The following is a 19,054-nucleotide window of genomic DNA, read 5'->3' on the forward strand; positions in this document are numbered from 1 at the left end:
AATGTGAATGGTTGGAGTTTACAACAGATCTGATTAGCTGAGAGTAGGTATAGTAGGGTTTGAACTTACAAATACATCAGCAAAAAGCAATGCTAATTTTTGATGTCACCACCGAAAGAGTATTTGGAATGGAAGGTCTTACAGCCAACGTTCAGCAGCAGTTCCACAGCTACAGCAGGTCATCTCAGGACTGTTCAAAGTGGATGTCTGCTAGGACCCAGGAATTACATTAATACACTCTACAGAAATAGGTATTGAGCAAAGATTTAACTGAAGCAGCAGTTTTTTTTAAATGTAAGCCGTTTCCAGAAATTGGAGGCAGCTACTGAGAAAGCATGAAAGCCTTTATTTCTGAGTCTACATTGGGACTGTTGAGGATCATTTGGTTGGAAAAATAAATAAGGTGCTACCAACTCTTCAAACCAAACAAAAAAAGTAATCTTGGACAGGAAGCAGGTGGAGAGATGCCAGAGATATAGTGTACATTTTCTTTTTTTTTCCCATGGCGTTTTGTTTATTCTCTTGAATGAATGCGTCTCACAGATTAGTATTTATGCCAGTTAAGTGTAACATCTTGTGGACACTGACTGGATTGAAGTCATCCCGTTTTCTTGGTTTGTTCTGCAGTCTGATGTCTGGTCTATCATCAATGGAGTCGAAGGCATGCTGTCGCATGGGCGTCCTCACCGTCACCTACTACCTGTGGACCACCTTCATAGCCGTGATGGTTGGGATTGTGCTTGTTATCATAATCAAACCCGGTGTTGGTACAGACATGGAGAGCCACCGTCTGGGCGGTGGGCCTGTCATGACTTCAGCTGATGCCCTGCTTGACCTGATCAGGTGAGACGTCACAGGCTGACATGTTGTTCTGCTGAAAATCTTGAATGAAGAACAGTCTTCTTTTTTGGTACTGACTCAAAACGTCCTTAGGTCTGTTGTGTTGTAGTACCTAGATCTTCTTTCTGAGTGTGCTCCAGTGAGCCCCGTGTTTGGCCTCTTTCTCCCACTTCTCCCTGCTCACTCTGCTCTTATAATAAACCAATCTGACATGATACTCTTAGTCACGTTGCTATGACGACAGAGACAGTTGCAGGATGTTTCTTTTTTAACTTAATATGATCTAAGGGGGGTTTGACCACACATGAGATAGATACATGTTTGATCTGTGACTGGATTTTAGAGGACCGATCTGAAAAGGGAAAATTTGCAACCAACCAACACAGGGAGCAAATCAATATTGAGACAGAAGAAATCAAATAAAACATTTATTTTGACATGCAATGATTCATTGACAGGGTTTTGCTGGATTGTAATTTTAAAAAATGACCTGGAGATGATGTAACCAGGGTTGTGCAGAAGAGTTGCACAAGCATACCTGGAAGTCACCTGAAACTGAACTTCACACAGATTATATATATTTTTTATATATTTTAGTTTGTCTGGCTACCACAACCTAATCTATAACACTAACTACTTTACATTTATTCTCATCAGTACAAATATTATCATATCAGGTGTCGCCATCGAAACACCATCCAAAACAAATCTGCCATAGCTTCAACAAAACTCACTTGCATACTTACACTTGACGTATGTGTGAAACGTAATGCAAGTAGCAGTTTTCTTGTTTTTGTATCTCCCCAATACACTCATCAATCCATGTTCTATATCCGCTTAATTCTGTACAGGGTCAACTTTATACAATTCTAGCTGATGAGGTACATAAAAATCTGGTTGGGTGGATATTGCCAAGGACCTCACGATACGATACACATCACGATACTTGAGTCACAATACAATATTTTAATATTGAGATATTCAAATTTTGCAATATATATTGCAATGCTTTACATAGTTCGCTGAAAACTGTAAAAGGCATTATGCATCTTAAAATCCCTTTTACATGTACCTTAGATTGTAATGATAATTCATAGGACAAACTGAGTCAAAACAATGTAATTCAAATTATCCATGCTGTTTTATTGTAACTATACAAGCTAAAGTTACAACATATTTGCACATGTTTTTATATTACTTACATAATATGAAATTAACATTAACAATATTATTTAAGCCCATGTATACAATAAAGTCGTGCTGGATTTACAACCCGTCTGAAACATGATTTAATATTTGAAAAAAAGAAATCGATACAATTTTGAATATCGAATCGACCGGCAAAGTATTCCGATATATTGCCTTATCGATGTTTTTGCCCACCCCTATGTACAACTATAGAGACCAAAGCTGTTTTTTTTTTGTTTTACACTGCCTATACAAAGGAGAAAAGGAAAAAAACTCTCTACCTGGGTTTCACTCAACAAATACATAAAATTACTATATGGATGATTATGTTTCAGATGGCAGCAAGTGATTGCACCCTAACTGGTGCAGAGAGTAGTTTCTCATCTCATAAACAACCATGTTAGGAGACACATCCTGTAGTAGTGGAAAAGATGTTAATTTGTTTCAGTAGGGTCAAATTATTGGCTTCAAGCCCAGAAAACATTGAAGAAGATTGCTGAAACTACAAAAATGAGTTTGAGTACTGTTAAACGCATAATTAACTAGAAGGATAATGGGGAACCATCATCTTCCGGGAAGGAATATGGTCAGAAAAAAATCTTGAAGGATCATGTTCGGCAATGGGTAAATGAAACATTGTAAACAAACACCAGTTGAACTCTTCTTACCCTGATGAGATCATCCGGGTAAGAAGATCATACCTAATGCCTTCCGTACAAACTTGTGGGGGTTGGGCTTTGACCTGCAAAGCAGTGCAGTTGGTCAGATTAAGGTTCAGCAACATTATTAGGTCAGCTGACTATCTGAGAATACTGAATGATTGTTCCATCAATGGATCTTTTCCCATCATTTCAATATGCTCACAGGCCTACATGCATCTCAAACACACTGCACACACAGCACACACATGTCACACTCCACAATGAAACAATGGTAAATGGAATGCTCCTCCTCCTTTTCTCTGTCCTCTTCTATTTGTAAATAACATCCTACGTCTCCTTTGTATTCCAACACAACACATTACACACTCATTCACATACACTACAACACATCACACAGTCCCCAAACTGCACCCATCACTGTTTTGTCTTTTCTTTCCTACTCTTTCACGTCCCACCTTCAATGTTCTTAGTCTGCTTTGGCAGAATTTTTTATTCTTTTTCTTTTTTTATTATAAGTATTAATAAAATATGGCTAGACTGTCAAGAAGGCTGGTGAACGAAACACTCCAAAAAACAAAAAAAAAACCTTCTGTTGCAAGATTAAAATGCATATTTATATGGCTCTTGGGTTTTACCAAACTTGGTATTAATCATTCATATATATGCAAACAAAGGGGTAAAAAATCAAGGTCTGCACAAATTAACACAAATACTGTAATAATGTAATAAAGTTTTTTTCTCCGATGGCACGGGCATATTCCAATATTCTAATGCCAGGATTCATCAGGCTCTAATTGAGGAAGAGGTTCAGGGAGTATGAGACATCATTTTCACACATGAATTGGCCACCACAGAATCCAGACCTGAACCCCAGGTAGAACATTTGGGATGTGCTGGAGAAGACTTTGCCCAGCAGTCTGACTCTCCCATCATCAATACAAGATCTTGAAGAAAAATGGATGCAACTCTGTATGGAAATAAATGGGACTTTGCAGAAGCTTATCGGAACGTGTCCTGTAATCAAACCCAATGACGGTCCAATGAAATATAAGAGTGAAGTTTTATTTCGACTGTAAAGATGAACATTTTAACATGCAGGTCAAAGGAGACTGACTCGTGTTGCTCCAGACCCTAGTGGTCAGTAGAGAACTTTACTTTACTTCCTGGATTGAGTCTGACTAGCAAGCAGGAAGTGCCTTCTCTTGAGGTTTTGTCCCCTTTTTTGCAATGCCAGAAAATCACCACATGTGAAAACATGTCTCTGATTTATGTGACTTTTTGCTAAAGTAAATATGGAAGTATGGAAACACAGCTAGTGTTTAACAGCACGAGTGTACCAGTCACCTGAACTGGGATCAGTAGAGCACACACCAGCACGCACGTCAATCCCATTAGAGTACAGGCTGATCAGCATATTTTTAGTAATCCTGCATGGATAAACTGCCAGATTAACCGAGTCAGTGATCTCTGCCGCGGCACGTTGGTAAACCGAGTTCTCGTATCAACGCTGGACCGTTAAACGAAGCTGTATGAGAAGGTCGATCACATCTCATCCTCGTGTTGACCTCGGTCCAACGCTGAGGGTCAGCTGACCCGGGCAATTTAACCTCCCATCAAAGAGCTGCTCCTACGGCTGACTCTGTGAGAACATGGGAGGTTATAAGCAGTGCTTGAGTTGTAAAAAAAAATCAGGGGGGATGGTGGATTTTATCATATGGGGACAGATCATTTGTGCTGATTACAAATAATATAATATATTACAAATAATAGCAGTGACCAAAACAGCTGCAGAAATACTGCAGGAATGACATAGCAGCAGTTAAATGCAGCCTTCTGTAAGCTTTAAATATCCACTGGGCTAACATCAAATACATCAAAACACAACAATAAAAAACACTTTTCTGAACTTATCAATATGACTCTGTCCTTCACAGGATAAGTAAAATGGATCACTGCAAAAACTCACAATCTTAACAAGAATATTTGTCTTATTTCTAGTTAAAATGTCTCATTTTAGTAAAAAAAAATCTCATTACACTTAAAACGAGGACTCATCACTGGAAAAAACAACAATTTTCACCTGTTTCAAGTAGATTTTCACTTAAAATAAGTAGAAAAATCTGCCAGTGGAACAAGATTTTTTTGCTTGTAATGAGAAGATAAATCTTTCAAGTGAAAATTTACTTGAAACAGGTGGAAATTGTCAAATTTTTCTGGTGTTATTTTTCTGGTGATGACTCTAAATGTTGAAATAGCAGTAAAACCACATTCATTGATGAAATGACATAAGGGATGGAAAGGGGGGATGGCAGTTTTACAGGGGGGTGATTTGGACCGTTTTTATTTCATCCCTCATCCTCCCTCAACTCCAGTACTGGCTATAAGGAGCATTTAACTGTTGTGAGAGGATCTGAACTAAATATTTTGCTGAAGGAATGTCAGATAACCCTAACTAAAACGTTCACCTGAATTTGGTTTGAATAAACAATATTTTGATTCCTTTGCTGAAGTGTAAATTGCTAATGAATAAACAGTACAATTAAATAGTAAAAAAAAAACAACAAAAAAACGTTAAGAGCCTGTCAAACAGAAGAGTGTTGGAGAGCGTGGTGGTTCAAACCTTCAGAAAAGACTGGTTGTTCCTCAGGTTGTTCAGTATCAGGGTGCAGAGATGCTTCTTCAGAGCAACTTCCAGGATTACAACACTTGTTGTTAACAGCAATCCCTTTTCCTTTAATCCCTCTGTTTACAGTCTGAATTCTGGATAAAGACGTGTTGGAGTCTAAAGTATGTTCCTTCTAGCAAAGTCATGGTGAAACACCTCTTTAATTCCCTACATCATCAGTGCTCAAAGCTCCTCTATTTTAAATGCCACAATTTCATATTTCCCATGATAATCGAGGATAGAAATGTGGAACTTCCTCCTCCCTTCCCTGTTTTTCTTTTCCCTTACCTCCTCAATATTTCCTTTTCAAAACATCTGGATCAGGAATCTGTTCTGGGCATTACTGGGCTTTGGAAAGCTCAATCTGCTCATTGTTCCAACATGTAAAAAACCTTCCAGTTGTCACGGTTCTTCATAACAGATGCTAAAATTGTGTTAAAACCATCATCTGAAATATTTTAAAGGAAATATTTGACCATTTTTAGCTCAGAGGATTCCAAGATTTCCTCTTGTTTGGCTTCGTTCTCATTTTCTCTTCCATCATTACTCGTAATTACTCGTACACGTAAGTCACAGGAAGATGATTCCAGAACCCGGGGCAACTGAAAAGGCTCGGTCCCCCCAGCTGCTTTGACCTGGACACTTCCAACAAATGTTGGTTGGAGGACTTTATCAGTGGCTTCAAAATGTAAACTGAATTTGACCAATTTGACGTTTGATTGGCATTTGTGTTGAATCCTGTTTCCCAATAAAGAGTTATTTCTCTGTTTTCCTACAGAAACATGGTTCCCTCCAACCTTATTGAAGCCACATTTCAGCAGGTAAGACCTCACAAGGTTGATGTTATCATCAGCACTATATGCTACACTTCCAGCCACAAATCCATCCAACGTCTTTTTCCAGTACAAAACAGACCTGATCCCCATCCTCAAAGTCCAAGCCAGAACCATCCAGCCCAACTTTGTCTACATCATCCCCGATGACAGCGACCCCAAAGGGCGGACGGTGTACCTGGAGCTGACGCCGCCCCCTGACGTCACGTACAAGACCACTCCTGGCAGCAGCCAGCAGATGAACGTCCTCGGCATCGTCATCTTCTCAGCCACCATGGGTGAGCGAGACACATGGACAACACGTCCTGCTTTCTGATGTCTGATTCATTAAACTTCACAGTTTCTAAGGCTCTGAAACTCATCAGGGGTGCAAAGTTCTGGCCATTTTAACAGCTGTAAACTTTAAATGGGAGCTGAGAGGAATGTATGGCACTAAAGGGAATAAACCCAAAGCTTTCATAAAAGGATGTTAGCCCATGACAAGACACTTAAACTTAGTAGAAAAGTAATACATTTCAGCATAATATTGGTTAAAACGATTAGATTTAATGGAATTGGTTTAATTTTCCACCCTGTTCATTCGCATGACAACGAGGACTCTTGATGACACAATGTTGAGTTCATGAGTTTCATCCAATCAGGTTTTAATGGCTTTATTAGGTTAAATCTTATATCAAAGTTCAACAAACAAACACACAATGCATTTACACATTAACTAGACATCTGGAAAAATTGAATTTTTTCTTTTAACTATCATAACAAAGTTTAACTATCAAAACCAAAAACGCATTCCTGAAGTTGCTAGCAAGCAATTTATCAAATACTGTTAATATGATATGAAATATATGCTAATTTGCACCATTTAGGAGTCTGGTTAGCCTCTGAAATTGTGAATGCAGGCAGAATTGTTGTTTAATGAAAGAATAGGTTAATGTCCTGCTCGCAAGATTAGAACTGTTGATTAATGTATACAAGCTAACAACATTTTATTGGCAGTGTATTATGCTGGTGCTAGGAAACGAGTGGTTGGGTTTAGGCTAATGAGTGGCTAGATCTAATGTTAGATATAAGGCAACGAGTGGTTGGGTTTAGAGTATGAATTGTTTGGTAATGAGTGGTTAGGTTAACACTAAATAGTGGTTAAGTTTAGGTTTATGACGTTGTTGGTTCTGGGTAATAATTGGTTGCTGCATCATGATGATTATTATTGCATTAATTATGCATTAAACGGAGGTCGTGTGTTTGCAGGCTTGAGTGGATCTTCTCTTCTGCTAGGTCTTTTTCAAAACACTTGTTAAAATAAATGTATATACCACAGCTAAATCAGCTAAAACACTATTGCAGTACATAAAATAACCGGTTTCCGGTAGAGGTGGGCGTCGCTCTCCATAAGCACACCTGCAGCAGCTCCAACTCCTCCCACACCAGAGGACCTGAGCTGACAGGTGATTTAGTAAAGGCCACCTCCAACAGGGAATACACTCATCCAACCAAACCTCTGCACCCCAGTAGCAGATACTCATAAATAATAAATAAACAAAAATAGTAAACAAAAATAGTACATTTACAGGGACGTAACACATATCCATCACAAAGCTATGTTTTAGACTATTATAGTCTGGTCCTGCAGCTGCAGCTATGACTACTGACTCTAACACACTAGAGTTTACACTAACTAGAGGTTTACTAACACCAACTAGAGGTTTACTAACACTAACTAGAGGTTTACTAAACACTAACTAGAGGTTTACTAACACTAACTAGAGGTTTACTAACACCAACTAGAGGTTTATTAACACCAACTAGAGGTTTACTAACACCAACTAGAGGTTTACTAACACTAACTAGAGGTTTACTAACACTAACTAGAGGTTTACTAACAATAACTAGAGGTTTACTAACACTAACTAGAGGTTTACTAACACTAACTAGAGGTTTACTAAACACTAACTAGAGGTTTACTAACACTAACTAGAGGTTTACTAAACACTAACTAGAGGTTTACTAACACTAACTAGAGGTTTACTAACACTAACTAGAGGTTTACTAAACACTAACTAGAGGTTTACTAACACTAACTAGAGGTTTACTAACACTAACTAGAGGTTTACTAAACACCAACTAGAGGTTTACTGACACCAACTAGAGGTTTACTAACACTAACTAGAGGTTTACTGACACTAACTAGAGGTTTACTAAACACTAACTAGAGGTTTACTAACACTAACTAGAGGTTTACTAACACTAACTAGAGGTTTACTAACACCAACTAGAGGTTTACTAACACCAACTAGAGGTTTACTAACACTAACTAGAGATTTACTAACACTAACTAGAGGTTTACTAACACTAACTAGAGGTTTACTGACACTAACTAGAGGTTTACTAACACTAACTAGAGGTTTACTGACACTAACTAGAGGTTTACTAACACTAACTAGAGGTTTACTAACACTAACTAGAGGTTTACTGACACTAACTAGAGGTTTACTAAACACTAACTAGAGGTTTACTGACACTAACTAGAGGTTTACTGACACTAACTAGAGGTTTACTAAACACTAACTAGAGGTTTACTAACACTAACTAGAGGTTTACTGACACTAACTAGAGGTTTACTGACACTAACTAGAGGTTTACTAACACTAACTAGAGGTTTACTAACACTAACTAGAGGTTTACTGACACTAACTAGAGGTTTACTAACACTAACTAGAGGTTTACTAACACTAACTAGAGGTTTACTGACACTAACTAGAGGTTTACTAAACACTAACTAGAGGTTTACTAAACAGAAAGGTTTTCAGTTTAGTTTTAAAGGTGGAGGTGGTGTCAGCCTCCTTAACCCAGATTGGAAGTTGGTTCCATAGTAACAGTTCCAGGTAGCAGAAGACCGTCCTCCAGATCTATATTTGGATCCTCTAGGAACTACGAGTAAACCTGCACTCTGAGAAAGAGCTTTGTTAGGAACATAAGGTACTATGGGCCTGAAGCTGGACTCCGTTGAGATAACGGAGCAGAGGTCACTCACCAGACTCAAGGCAATTATGAACAATGCCAACCATCCACTAAGCTATGTCTTCAACCAGCAGAGGAGCACCATCAGCAACAGACTACGATCACTGAACTCCTCAACAACAAGACACACAAAGTCGCTCGTCCCCCGAGCCATCAGGCTGCGCAACACCCTAAGTGGGAGGAAGAGGCGGGAGGGGGAGTAAGAGTAGCAGGAGTCAAGCGGGTGTGGGGGGAATCTCTCTCTCTCTCTCAGGTGATTTAGTAAAGGCCACCTCCAACAGGGAATACACTCATCCAACCAAACCTCTGCACCCCAGTAGCAGATACTCATAAATAATAAATAAACAAAAATAGTAAACAAAAATAGTACATTTACAGGGACGTAACACATATCCATCACAAAGCTATGTTTTAGACTATTATAGTCTGGTCCTGCAGCTGCAGCTATGACTACTGACTCTAACACACTAGAGTTTACACTAACTAGAGGTTTACTAACACCAACTAGAGGTTTACTAACACTAACTAGAGGTTTACTAACACTAACTAGAGGTTTACTAACACCAACTAGAGGTTTACTGACACTAACTAGAGGTTTACTGACACTAACTAGAGGTTTACTAAACACTAACTAGAGGTTTACTAACACTAACTAGAGGTTTACTGACACTAACTAGAGGTTTACTGACACTAACTAGAGGTTTACTAACACTAACTAGAGGTTTACTAACACTAACTAGAGGTTTACTGACACTAACTAGAGGTTTACTAACACTAACTAGAGGTTTACTAACACTAACTAGAGGTTTACTGACACTAACTAGAGGTTTACTAAACACTAACTAGAGGTTTACTAAACAGAAAGGTTTTCAGTTTAGTTTTAAAGGTGGAGGTAGTGCCAGCCTCCTTAACCCAGATTGGAAGTTGGTTCCATAGTAACAGTTCCAGGTAGCAGAAGACCGTCCTCCAGATCTATATTTGGATCCTCTAGGAACTACGAGTAAACCTGCACTCTGAGAAAGAGCTTTGTTAGGAACATAAGGTACTATGGGCCTGAAGCTGGACTCTGTTGAGATAACGAAGCAGAGGTCACTCACCAGACTCAAGGCAATTATGAACAATGCCAACCATCCACTGAGCTATGTCTTCAACCAGCAGAGGAGCACCATCAGCAACAGACTACGATCACTGAACTCCTCAACAACAAGACACACAAAGTCGCTCGTCCCCCGAGCCATCAGGCTGCACAACACCCTAAGTGGGAGGAAGAGGCGGGAGGGGGAGTAAGAGTAGCAGGAGTCAAGCGGGTGTGGGGGGAATCTCTCCAAGGCAGAAGTGCTGGAACACTTCTGTCTACTATCTATCTACTATTAGGTCAGAATCAGAATCAGAATCAGGTACGGTGTATCCAAGTGAGCGCCGCGGCTTCATGGTGCTTGAACCCGGAGACTGTGTTGGGGGGGCTGATAAGAGGGGAGCCGGGAAGGTGTTGAGAATGAGGGAGGTGTGGTTATCAGCAAGTGAGTGTGTGAGCGGTAAATCTGTGAACTTTGCCCCAGAGCTGCTCCTCAGCCATTGTCCTTGATGTTATCAGACGGCTCGGTACAGTTCTGATGCAGGTCCACAGATGTCCTGGGAAGGGGAGGGTTAGTGGGGGCAGAGCACCTTGTTTTTCATTCCTCCAGGGAGATTGTGACTGGAGCGGCTGGCCAAGCTGCTCTGTCAAGGTCATATTATAGAATCAACAATTAAAACTTATAACGTATACACATTTATTTCATAATTCCTGCCTCAATCCTGCCTCATGCTCCTTTAAGTCTCTGGTTCATCAATGGCGACTCCAAACAGAAGAATTTGTGGTCATTTCCCGCCAAGCCGAGCTTCCAACTTCTCCAAGGTCTTTTCCATCTTGCTAATGAGTTCAAAAACCGCTGCTAGCCTGTGATTTAGCTCTCCCAGCGTTAGAGTCTGAGTGTTGGTCGCAGAGCTTATCCCTCAGCCACGTCGGGCAGCTCTGAAAGGGCCAGAATAGCTGTTGACGACTTACGCATTTGTCCATATACCAGGAATCCACCAGCTCCAAAAAGCAGAAATCCTGTTATCATTAATCCAATTATGAAGGCATCTTCAACCTCCTCGACCGACAGAATCGACAGGCACATGATCCTCCAATGTTTCCAGGAATCCATCATGTATCCGGCAAAAAATGTCCCGTCGGGGCAGGAGGGCTCCCTTGTCCCCTGACTTCTCGTCGCAAAAATTTGATCAATTGTGCTGAGAGACCAATTCCATGATTGTAGAGAGTTTGGGAGGATGTGAAAAAGAGAGGCTCTAAAAAGACAAGACAGGACAAAGCAGCAGCAGGGCAGATAGGGAGGGAGAGGTCTCCCTCTCGCCTCAAAGTCTTGCAAATATTGCGGAGCTAAGCCGTTTTGGGCTTTATACGCAAGTAATAAAATTTGGAATTGGATTCTGAGTTTTACGGGTAGCCAATGGAGTGAAGCTAACACTGGAGAGACGTGGTCTCTCTTGCTGATTCCTGTCAGCACTCAGCGCTGCTGCATTCTGGATCAGCTGGAGGATATTCAGCTAATTACTTGGACATCCTGCTATTAACACATTACAGTGTGTACTCATGAGCACCCAGGCTTGTTTGAAGTATAAACATGGCTGTTCTTTTTTTGTAAATGTTCTGCAGGTCTTCTGCTGGGCAGGATGGGAGAACGTGGACTTCCTCTGGTCAACGTCGTTCAGTGCATCAACGAGTGTGTGATGAAGATCATCAATGCTGCTGTTTGGTGAGTTCTGCACATGCTCATGAGTCACATGTGATCCTCTGAAGACCCTTACCCCCGAAACAAAACATGACTGACTTTACTCACAAAGCCCCCCCCCCCCCCCCCCCCCCCCCCCCTTTACAGTTTTACAAGATTTAAGATTTTGGACACCAATGTCAGAGTTTACAGAAGCCTCCTCTCACTGTCGTCATGGGTACAGATGACACCAACCAGGGTCATTACTGTTCATGCACCGCTGAGTAAGATTCAATTATTTTTAATTTGTTTAGTGTGGAAAGACATTACTCCTGCGCCATTATCAGCTACTTAATACTAGAATTAAAGTTATAACTTTGCGTCTAGTGCTCAATAGCTCCCTAAACTGACATAAAAAATTAAAAGCATTGTTCATTTGATTTATCTAAACAAATGTGGTCATCTTTTTTCATCTTCTGGATGTAGTTGACAGTTTAATTCAAATAAACGCCATTAAACGCACCAGCGTTCAGGATATTTGAGTTTGTTCTCCGGAGCTGAAAACTATAGAAGTAAAAGAAAGAAAGAAAAGAAGTAGAATATTTAGTTATGGTGTGTCCCACAATCATTTACTCTGCTCTGCTAATATTTACTTAATTTTACTGCTGGAATCGACCATGCATTAGCCTTTATTCTGGTAGCATTTTCTTTTTTCAAATGTACCTTGTATTTGTTGAGATAAACTCATTTTAATGTCGATAAGTCGTTTTAAGGCAGAAATGGTAAGAATCCGCCTCATTAGGCAGATCTAAACTGACCTGATGACCTGTCCGGCGGTGAAAGCCATCAGTGACATCACCTTAACTTTCCCCCGCAGGGCTCTGCCCTCCGGCAGGGTTAAAACCTGAGCTGATTAAAACCAGGAGCAGAACCCCCACACACGTGCAGCTATGTGTGTCTTACACCTGTTGGCAACACAACAACTAAAGCGGCTCTTAGCCTCTGTCTTAGCGTTTTCATTTCAGTCACTTTTATTTACGCCATGAAAATGAGAACCAAAATAATTCAATTCAATTCAATTCAATTTTATTTATATAGCGTCTAATACAACAGAGTTGTCTCTAGACGCTTTACAGAGACCCATACCCAGAACATGACCCCCGAGCAGTTATTACATAAACAATGGCAGGTAAAAACTCCCCTAGTGGGAGAAAAACCTTAAGCCAAACAGTGGCAAGGAAAAACTCCCCTTTAGGAGGGAAGAAACCTTGAGCAGGACCAGGCTCATCAGGGGGGACCCTCCTGCCGAGGGCCAGACTGGTGGGTCAGGGACGGCAACAGCACAGCAGGCAGGTGGAAGCAGCAACGGGATGACCGGGGGTGGGGACCGCAGGCCAGCACACAGCTCCCGAAGCTCCGGCCCAATCAGCAAGTCCCAGGTTGGGGTGCAGGGTCAGGAAAAGACTTGTGCTCCGTAATGCAAGCTACAAGCCACCCACGGCCACCTGCAGGACAAAAGAGAGAAAAGGGAGGAGAAGGGGGGGCCAGCAACGGGATGACCAGGGGTGGGGACCGCAGGCCAGCACGCAGCTCCCGAAGCTCCGGCCCAATCATCAAGTCCCAGGTTGGGGTGCAGGGTCGGGGAAAGGTTGAGAAGGGGCAGGGCCAGGGAGAGGAGTCTTGAGGGACGAACATTCTCCCCCGCCCAAAAGGGGCCGTTACCCTGCCCCCCTCACTCCCACACTGCAGGTTCCGGTGTCCGGCAAAGGATGCTGCAACATGGACAAAAGAGAGAAAAGGGAGGAGAAGGGGGGGCCAGCACAAGAAACCACAGGAGCGACTCTGACACACTAAAGTTTACACTACCTAGAGATTTACCAACACCAGCTAGAGGTTTACTAAACACTAACTATAGGCTTTACTAAACAGAAATGTTTTAAGTTTAGTTTTAAAGGTGGAGGTGGTGTCAGCCCCCTTAACCCAGATTGGAAGTTGGTTCCATAGTAGTGGCGCCTGATAGCAGAACGCCCGCCCTCCAAATCTACATTTAGATACTCTAGGAACTACGAGTAAACCTGCACTCTGAGAACGGAGAGCTCTGACAGGAACATAAGGCACTATCAGGTCTTGCAAATAATGCGGAGCTAAGCCGTTTTGGGCTTTATACGCAAGTAATACAATTTTAAATTGGATTCTGAATTTTACGGGTAACCAATGGAGCGACGCTAACACTGGAGAGACGTGGTCTCTCCTGCTAATTCCTGTCAGTACAAATAGAACGTTTTAAAGGTCAGATCACTCTGTGGGCAGAGGGACGGCGTGTTCAGGGATTTAAGGGTGCCTTCAGTTGGTCTGAGTCATTTCATTAATTCTTAACTAATAGAGTCATGCGCTGAAGTTGGTCCTCTCTCTTGTAAAGCTACAGGTATGTTGGTTTTGTGTAAACATAACATGAAAACCAGTGGCGAACCGTGAGCACTACCGCTAGGCCTGCGCCTCATCACAGAGAAAAGAAATCATCGCGGAAAAAAGCATTTAGCCATTTAACTCGCTCTCAGCAGTCTGCAGAGATTTGATGTTGGGACTTCATGAAGGCCTACGATCTTTTGTTTTATTCCAGCCCACTTGAAATCAAACCGTGATTGGTGATTTGCCCCTCACTCTCCACACTAAAACACATAGCTTGGCCTTCCCCGGGATTGGTGAAGTCCTGACCAATGAATGAGCAGCTAACCTGGCCTTAATAGAGACAGGCCATTCTGATTGGATAACAGGTTCTCAGGACATGAACTTGATAGTAAACTTAATTTTAGAACATAGATGAGAGAAAATCCGTTAAATATATTTTATTAAATTAAATGAGATAGAAATAAAAACAAATATTTTATTTTTTTCATTGAATACAGCAGCATATCTAGGATGAAGCTCTGTTTCAGACCAGCTGCTCTAGTCTGAGTTCACTAGTTAGCCTCTAGTTAGTACTAGAGGTTTACTAAACAGAAAGTTTTCAGTTTGGTTTTAAAGGTGGAGGTTGTGTCAGCCTCCTTAACCCAGATTGGAAGTTGTTTCCATAGTAACAGTTCCCGATAGCACAACTTCCCGTCTTCCAGATCTACATTTGGATACTACGAGTAAACCTGCACTCCGAGAACAGAGAGCTCTGTTAGGAACATAAGGTACTATTAGGTCTTGGAGATAACGAGGAGTTTGGCCGTTTTGGGTTTTATACACAAGTAATACAATTTGAATAGGATTCTGAGTTTTATGGGGAGCCAACGGAGAGACGCTAACACTGGAGAGACGTGGTCTCTCTTGCTGATTCCTGTCAGCATTTTGGATCAGCTGGAGGATATTCAGAGAATTACTTGGACATCCTGCTCATAACACATTACAGTAATCTAGACTAGAAGATACAAATGCATGAAATAGTTTTTCAGCATCACTCTGAAAGAAGATGTTTTTTAATCTTTGTGATATTAGGGAGATGGAAAAATGCTTTCTTACTCACCTGATTATAACGCCTGCCAGGTTTCAACACCATTGTTGATGTCTTTCCCTCCTAGCATTGTGTACACTGACTGCTTCAGACCAGAAGATCTGTGCTTATAGATGTCTGCACATCTGCTGATGATCAATTCATCAAGGACTGATAGTTTGCCTAGTTATAGCCGTGACTTTCTCTAAATCTTATGAAAGCAGTAAGAGGGGTACATAGTATATCCCATTGAATTTATTTTTCCTGTTTCTTTTTTTGGCAACAAAACATGTATATTGCTTAATGGTAAGATACACAAATAACACAGGATTAAAAGAGGGGCAACTAACTTTTACACACGACTGTGTTTCAGTCAGCAGCCCACATCAGTCCAATCTGCTTGATTCAATAGAGAATAAAAACTGAGCTTCAACATGTGGAAGAACAAGCTTTAATGTGCTGCATAAAGCTGTTTTCATGACATCTGTTTTAAACTGGCTCATCATATATGAATGAAAAGAACTGGACGCACACCATGTGACCTCCCCAAGCGCCAACCATTTTATTTTCATAGAGACTCATGCGAGTGAAGATTTGTTGCAGTTCCTCAATGGGCCACTAGAGGGTACAAAAGCAATCAATCTCCATTGACTCCCATATTAAAATGTCTACATTTAGAGCAGAAATAAACATATCTACAGCCTTTTTCAAAAATGTTTCACACTCCTGGAAACTCTGAGGGGGTACAATTGTTGATTTTTTTTGTACCATCACAGCAGAGCCTGGATGATTTGCATTTATTTCTGATATGATTGATTGATGGTCGGCTCAGCCAATAGCTAGCCACTATCACTTCCTCATCCATAACTGTAATGCTTCCACACTTAGCGAACCCAGCTTCGACTAAATGCAGTGGTCATTTTTGATTTTGGCATCAGGTGAACATGTAATTTGACTGTCAGATGAAATCAACTACACTCTTGCTCCACAGACGATGAGCCCCTTCATATTTTAATGGCTCTGATTTTGTTTCTTTAAGCACCGCCTGTCATGAATCACAAGGATGACGTTTGCTGTTCTTCTCAGGTACTTTCCGTTTGGGATTATCTTCCTGGTGGCCGGGAAGATTCTGGACATGCAGGACCCAAGCACTCTTGGGAAGAAGCTGGGCTGGTACGGCATCACGGTGCTCGCTGGCCTGTTTGTGCACGGCCTCATCCTCCTCCCTTTGTTCTTCTTCATCCTCACCAAGAAGAATCCCTTCAGCTACATCCGTGGGTTGCTGCAGGCTATGGTGATCGCCCTGGCCACCTCCTCCAGGTGTGTAGGTCCAGGTCCACCAACCTGCTGCTATGTGGCCTCTTTCAAGTTTGTCAAACTTTCTATTCGTATTTTGTCTCTTCTCAGTTCTGCCACACTGCCCATCACTATGAAGTGTCTGTTGGAAAACTGTAATGTGGACCGGCAGATCGCTCGCTTCGTCCTCCCTGTTGGAGCGACCATCAACATGGATGGCACGGCTTTGTACGAGGCTGTGGCAGCCATCTTTATTGCTCAAATCAATGACTACGAGCTGGACTTTGGCCAGTTAGTCACCATCAGGTAAAACCAAACAAATACTGTATTTGAGAATATAGAAATATAGTTATATGCAGACGATAGTCACTTCTACGTGAAACAACTGAACTTCCAAACTTGTTAACAGTTTGATTTCAGTACTTAGTTACACCCCAGTATTATGACTCACTTTAGGCTTTATGTTGTGAATATTTATATTAATTCCTCTTGCAAAAGTACCTTCTAGTTCTGTAAAATGCTTAGGCTGTCTCGCACGCGACAGTCTTTTGACGTGTGTCCATGGATTTTTTAACATGTTTATTTAGGGGAGAACTTTCAGAGCTATGGCTAATCAGCTTGTAGGGGCATTTAGCCTGGCTGCTGGGCTGTGCCGGGCCTCCAGGGGGAAATGGGAGCGGTGAGAGAATGATTGTAGATGTCTTCGTCAGTGAGTGTATGTTAGTGTATGTGTGGGTGGGTGTCCTGCGATGGACTGGCGACCTGTCCGGGGTGTACCCCTGCCTGACGCCTGTAAATAGCTAGGAGAGGCTCCAGCAGACCCTGTGACCCTGTAAAGGATATATAAAAAGGTATACAAAATGGATGGATGGATGAATGGGTGTCCGTTGTCTAACCTGGGTTTGGGGCTCTTTGCTGTTGGGCTTGTCTGGCTGGCTCCTTGTTGTTTAGGTGTTTCCTTCAGCATCTGTAACTTCAGTATATGTTTCCTTCAGCATCAGTAACTTCAGTAGGTGTTTCCTTCAGTAGATGTTTCCTTCAGCATCAGTAACTTCAGTAGATGTTTCCTTCAGCATCAGTAACTTCAGTAGGTGTTTCCTTCAGTAGATGTTTCCTTCAGCATTAGTAACTTCAGTAGATGTTTCCTTCAGCATTAGTAACATCAGTAGGTGTTTCCTTCAGCATCAGTAACTTCAGTAGATGTTTCCTTCAGCATCAGTAACTTCAGTAGGTGTTTCCTTCAGCATCATTAACTTCAGTAGATGTTTCTTTTAGCGGCAGTAACTTCAGTAGATGTTTCTTGTCTAACATAATTAGTGTCTTTCCTGGTTTTGGAGGAAGTTCCGTCTTCTTTCCAACGTTATTTTAGTTCATTGACTTTATTGGACGTTCACTTCTACACAGCTCTTTGAGGGCCCAGCATGTCATGGACTTTAACATTTAACATTATCAATGAAGCCTGTTAGCCCAGATATGGAGCTTTTAGTTGCTTTTAGAGGATCATATTGTCTTTCCCTTTGTGTTTAAAAAAAAAAAGAAATACCTTAATAGTCCAGACCATCAAATTGATATCAGCTTTTATACACATCTGGACACCTGCTTATGGTCAGAGATTATTAGCACATGGCAGCTGGAAGTAGTAAGGAGGTATTTAGATTTGATGGCATGATTTGACCTTTAATTTTGGGTTAATTAAAAAAAAATAAAAAAAAGTTTGTGAAAAAAGCTAGATGTTGTTTTTCCTATGAGAATGTCTCAAGTCTGATTGGCTGAATGCTGCTCTTTTGTTCTTCCAGCATCACAGCTACAGCCGCCAGCATCGGTGCGGCTGGGATTCCCCAGGCAGGGCTGGTTACCATGGTGATTGTGCTCACCTCAGTGGGCTTGCCACCAGATGACATCACTCTCATCGTGGCGATTGACTGGATCCTGTAAGTCAAAGAGCCAGTTATCACTTTTTTTCTCTTAGCCAATCCCTGTTTTAGCAAACAGCTGACTTGTTGATTCAGACTTTGCCTGATTCTAATCTTCTTTGTAAGAACTGTAATCAGCCGCAGTTATAAACGCATTATGTGCTTTGAGTCTTAATAGTCTGATGGAATTTTCCTCTGCATCTGCAGCGACAGGTTTCGGACTATGATCAATGTCCTGGGTGATGCCCTGGCAGCTGGAATCATTGCGCACCTTTGTCGGAAGGATTTCCCACTGGGCGCAACAGGAAAGGTAAAATCACAACAGAGGTTTCAGAGATACTTATTAAGCTACAATATACTGAAAAAAAATATTTTAATTTTAGATTTGAAAGCAGTACTGCGGAAGAATTT

General features: G+C 41.3%; 1 protein-coding gene across 2 annotated transcripts in view; it reads left to right on the forward strand.

Moving 5' to 3' along the window:
• Window positions 1-19,054, forward strand: part of LOC133458010 (excitatory amino acid transporter 5-like) — a 35,787-nt gene that overhangs the window by 11,316 nt on the left and 5,417 nt on the right. The window contains exons 3-10 of one of the 2 annotated variants that reach the window (XM_061737465.1): window positions 628-843; window positions 6,134-6,176; window positions 6,259-6,466; window positions 11,905-12,004; window positions 16,521-16,754; window positions 16,842-17,036; window positions 18,527-18,661; window positions 18,851-18,953. In XM_061737465.1, coding sequence (XP_061593449.1) covers window positions 628-843; window positions 6,134-6,176; window positions 6,259-6,466; window positions 11,905-12,004; window positions 16,521-16,754; window positions 16,842-17,036; window positions 18,527-18,661; window positions 18,851-18,953 — 1,234 coding nt within the window. Of the gene's footprint in view, window positions 1-627; window positions 844-6,133; window positions 6,177-6,258; window positions 6,467-11,904; window positions 12,005-16,520; window positions 17,037-18,526; window positions 18,662-18,850; window positions 18,954-19,054 lie in introns of both variants that reach the window. The other variant, XM_061737464.1, reaches the window with a different exon arrangement.

Source organism: Cololabis saira, chromosome 13, assembly GCF_033807715.1.
Source record: "Cololabis saira isolate AMF1-May2022 chromosome 13, fColSai1.1, whole genome shotgun sequence".
Lineage (NCBI taxonomy): Eukaryota > Metazoa > Chordata > Actinopteri > Beloniformes > Belonidae > Cololabis > Cololabis saira.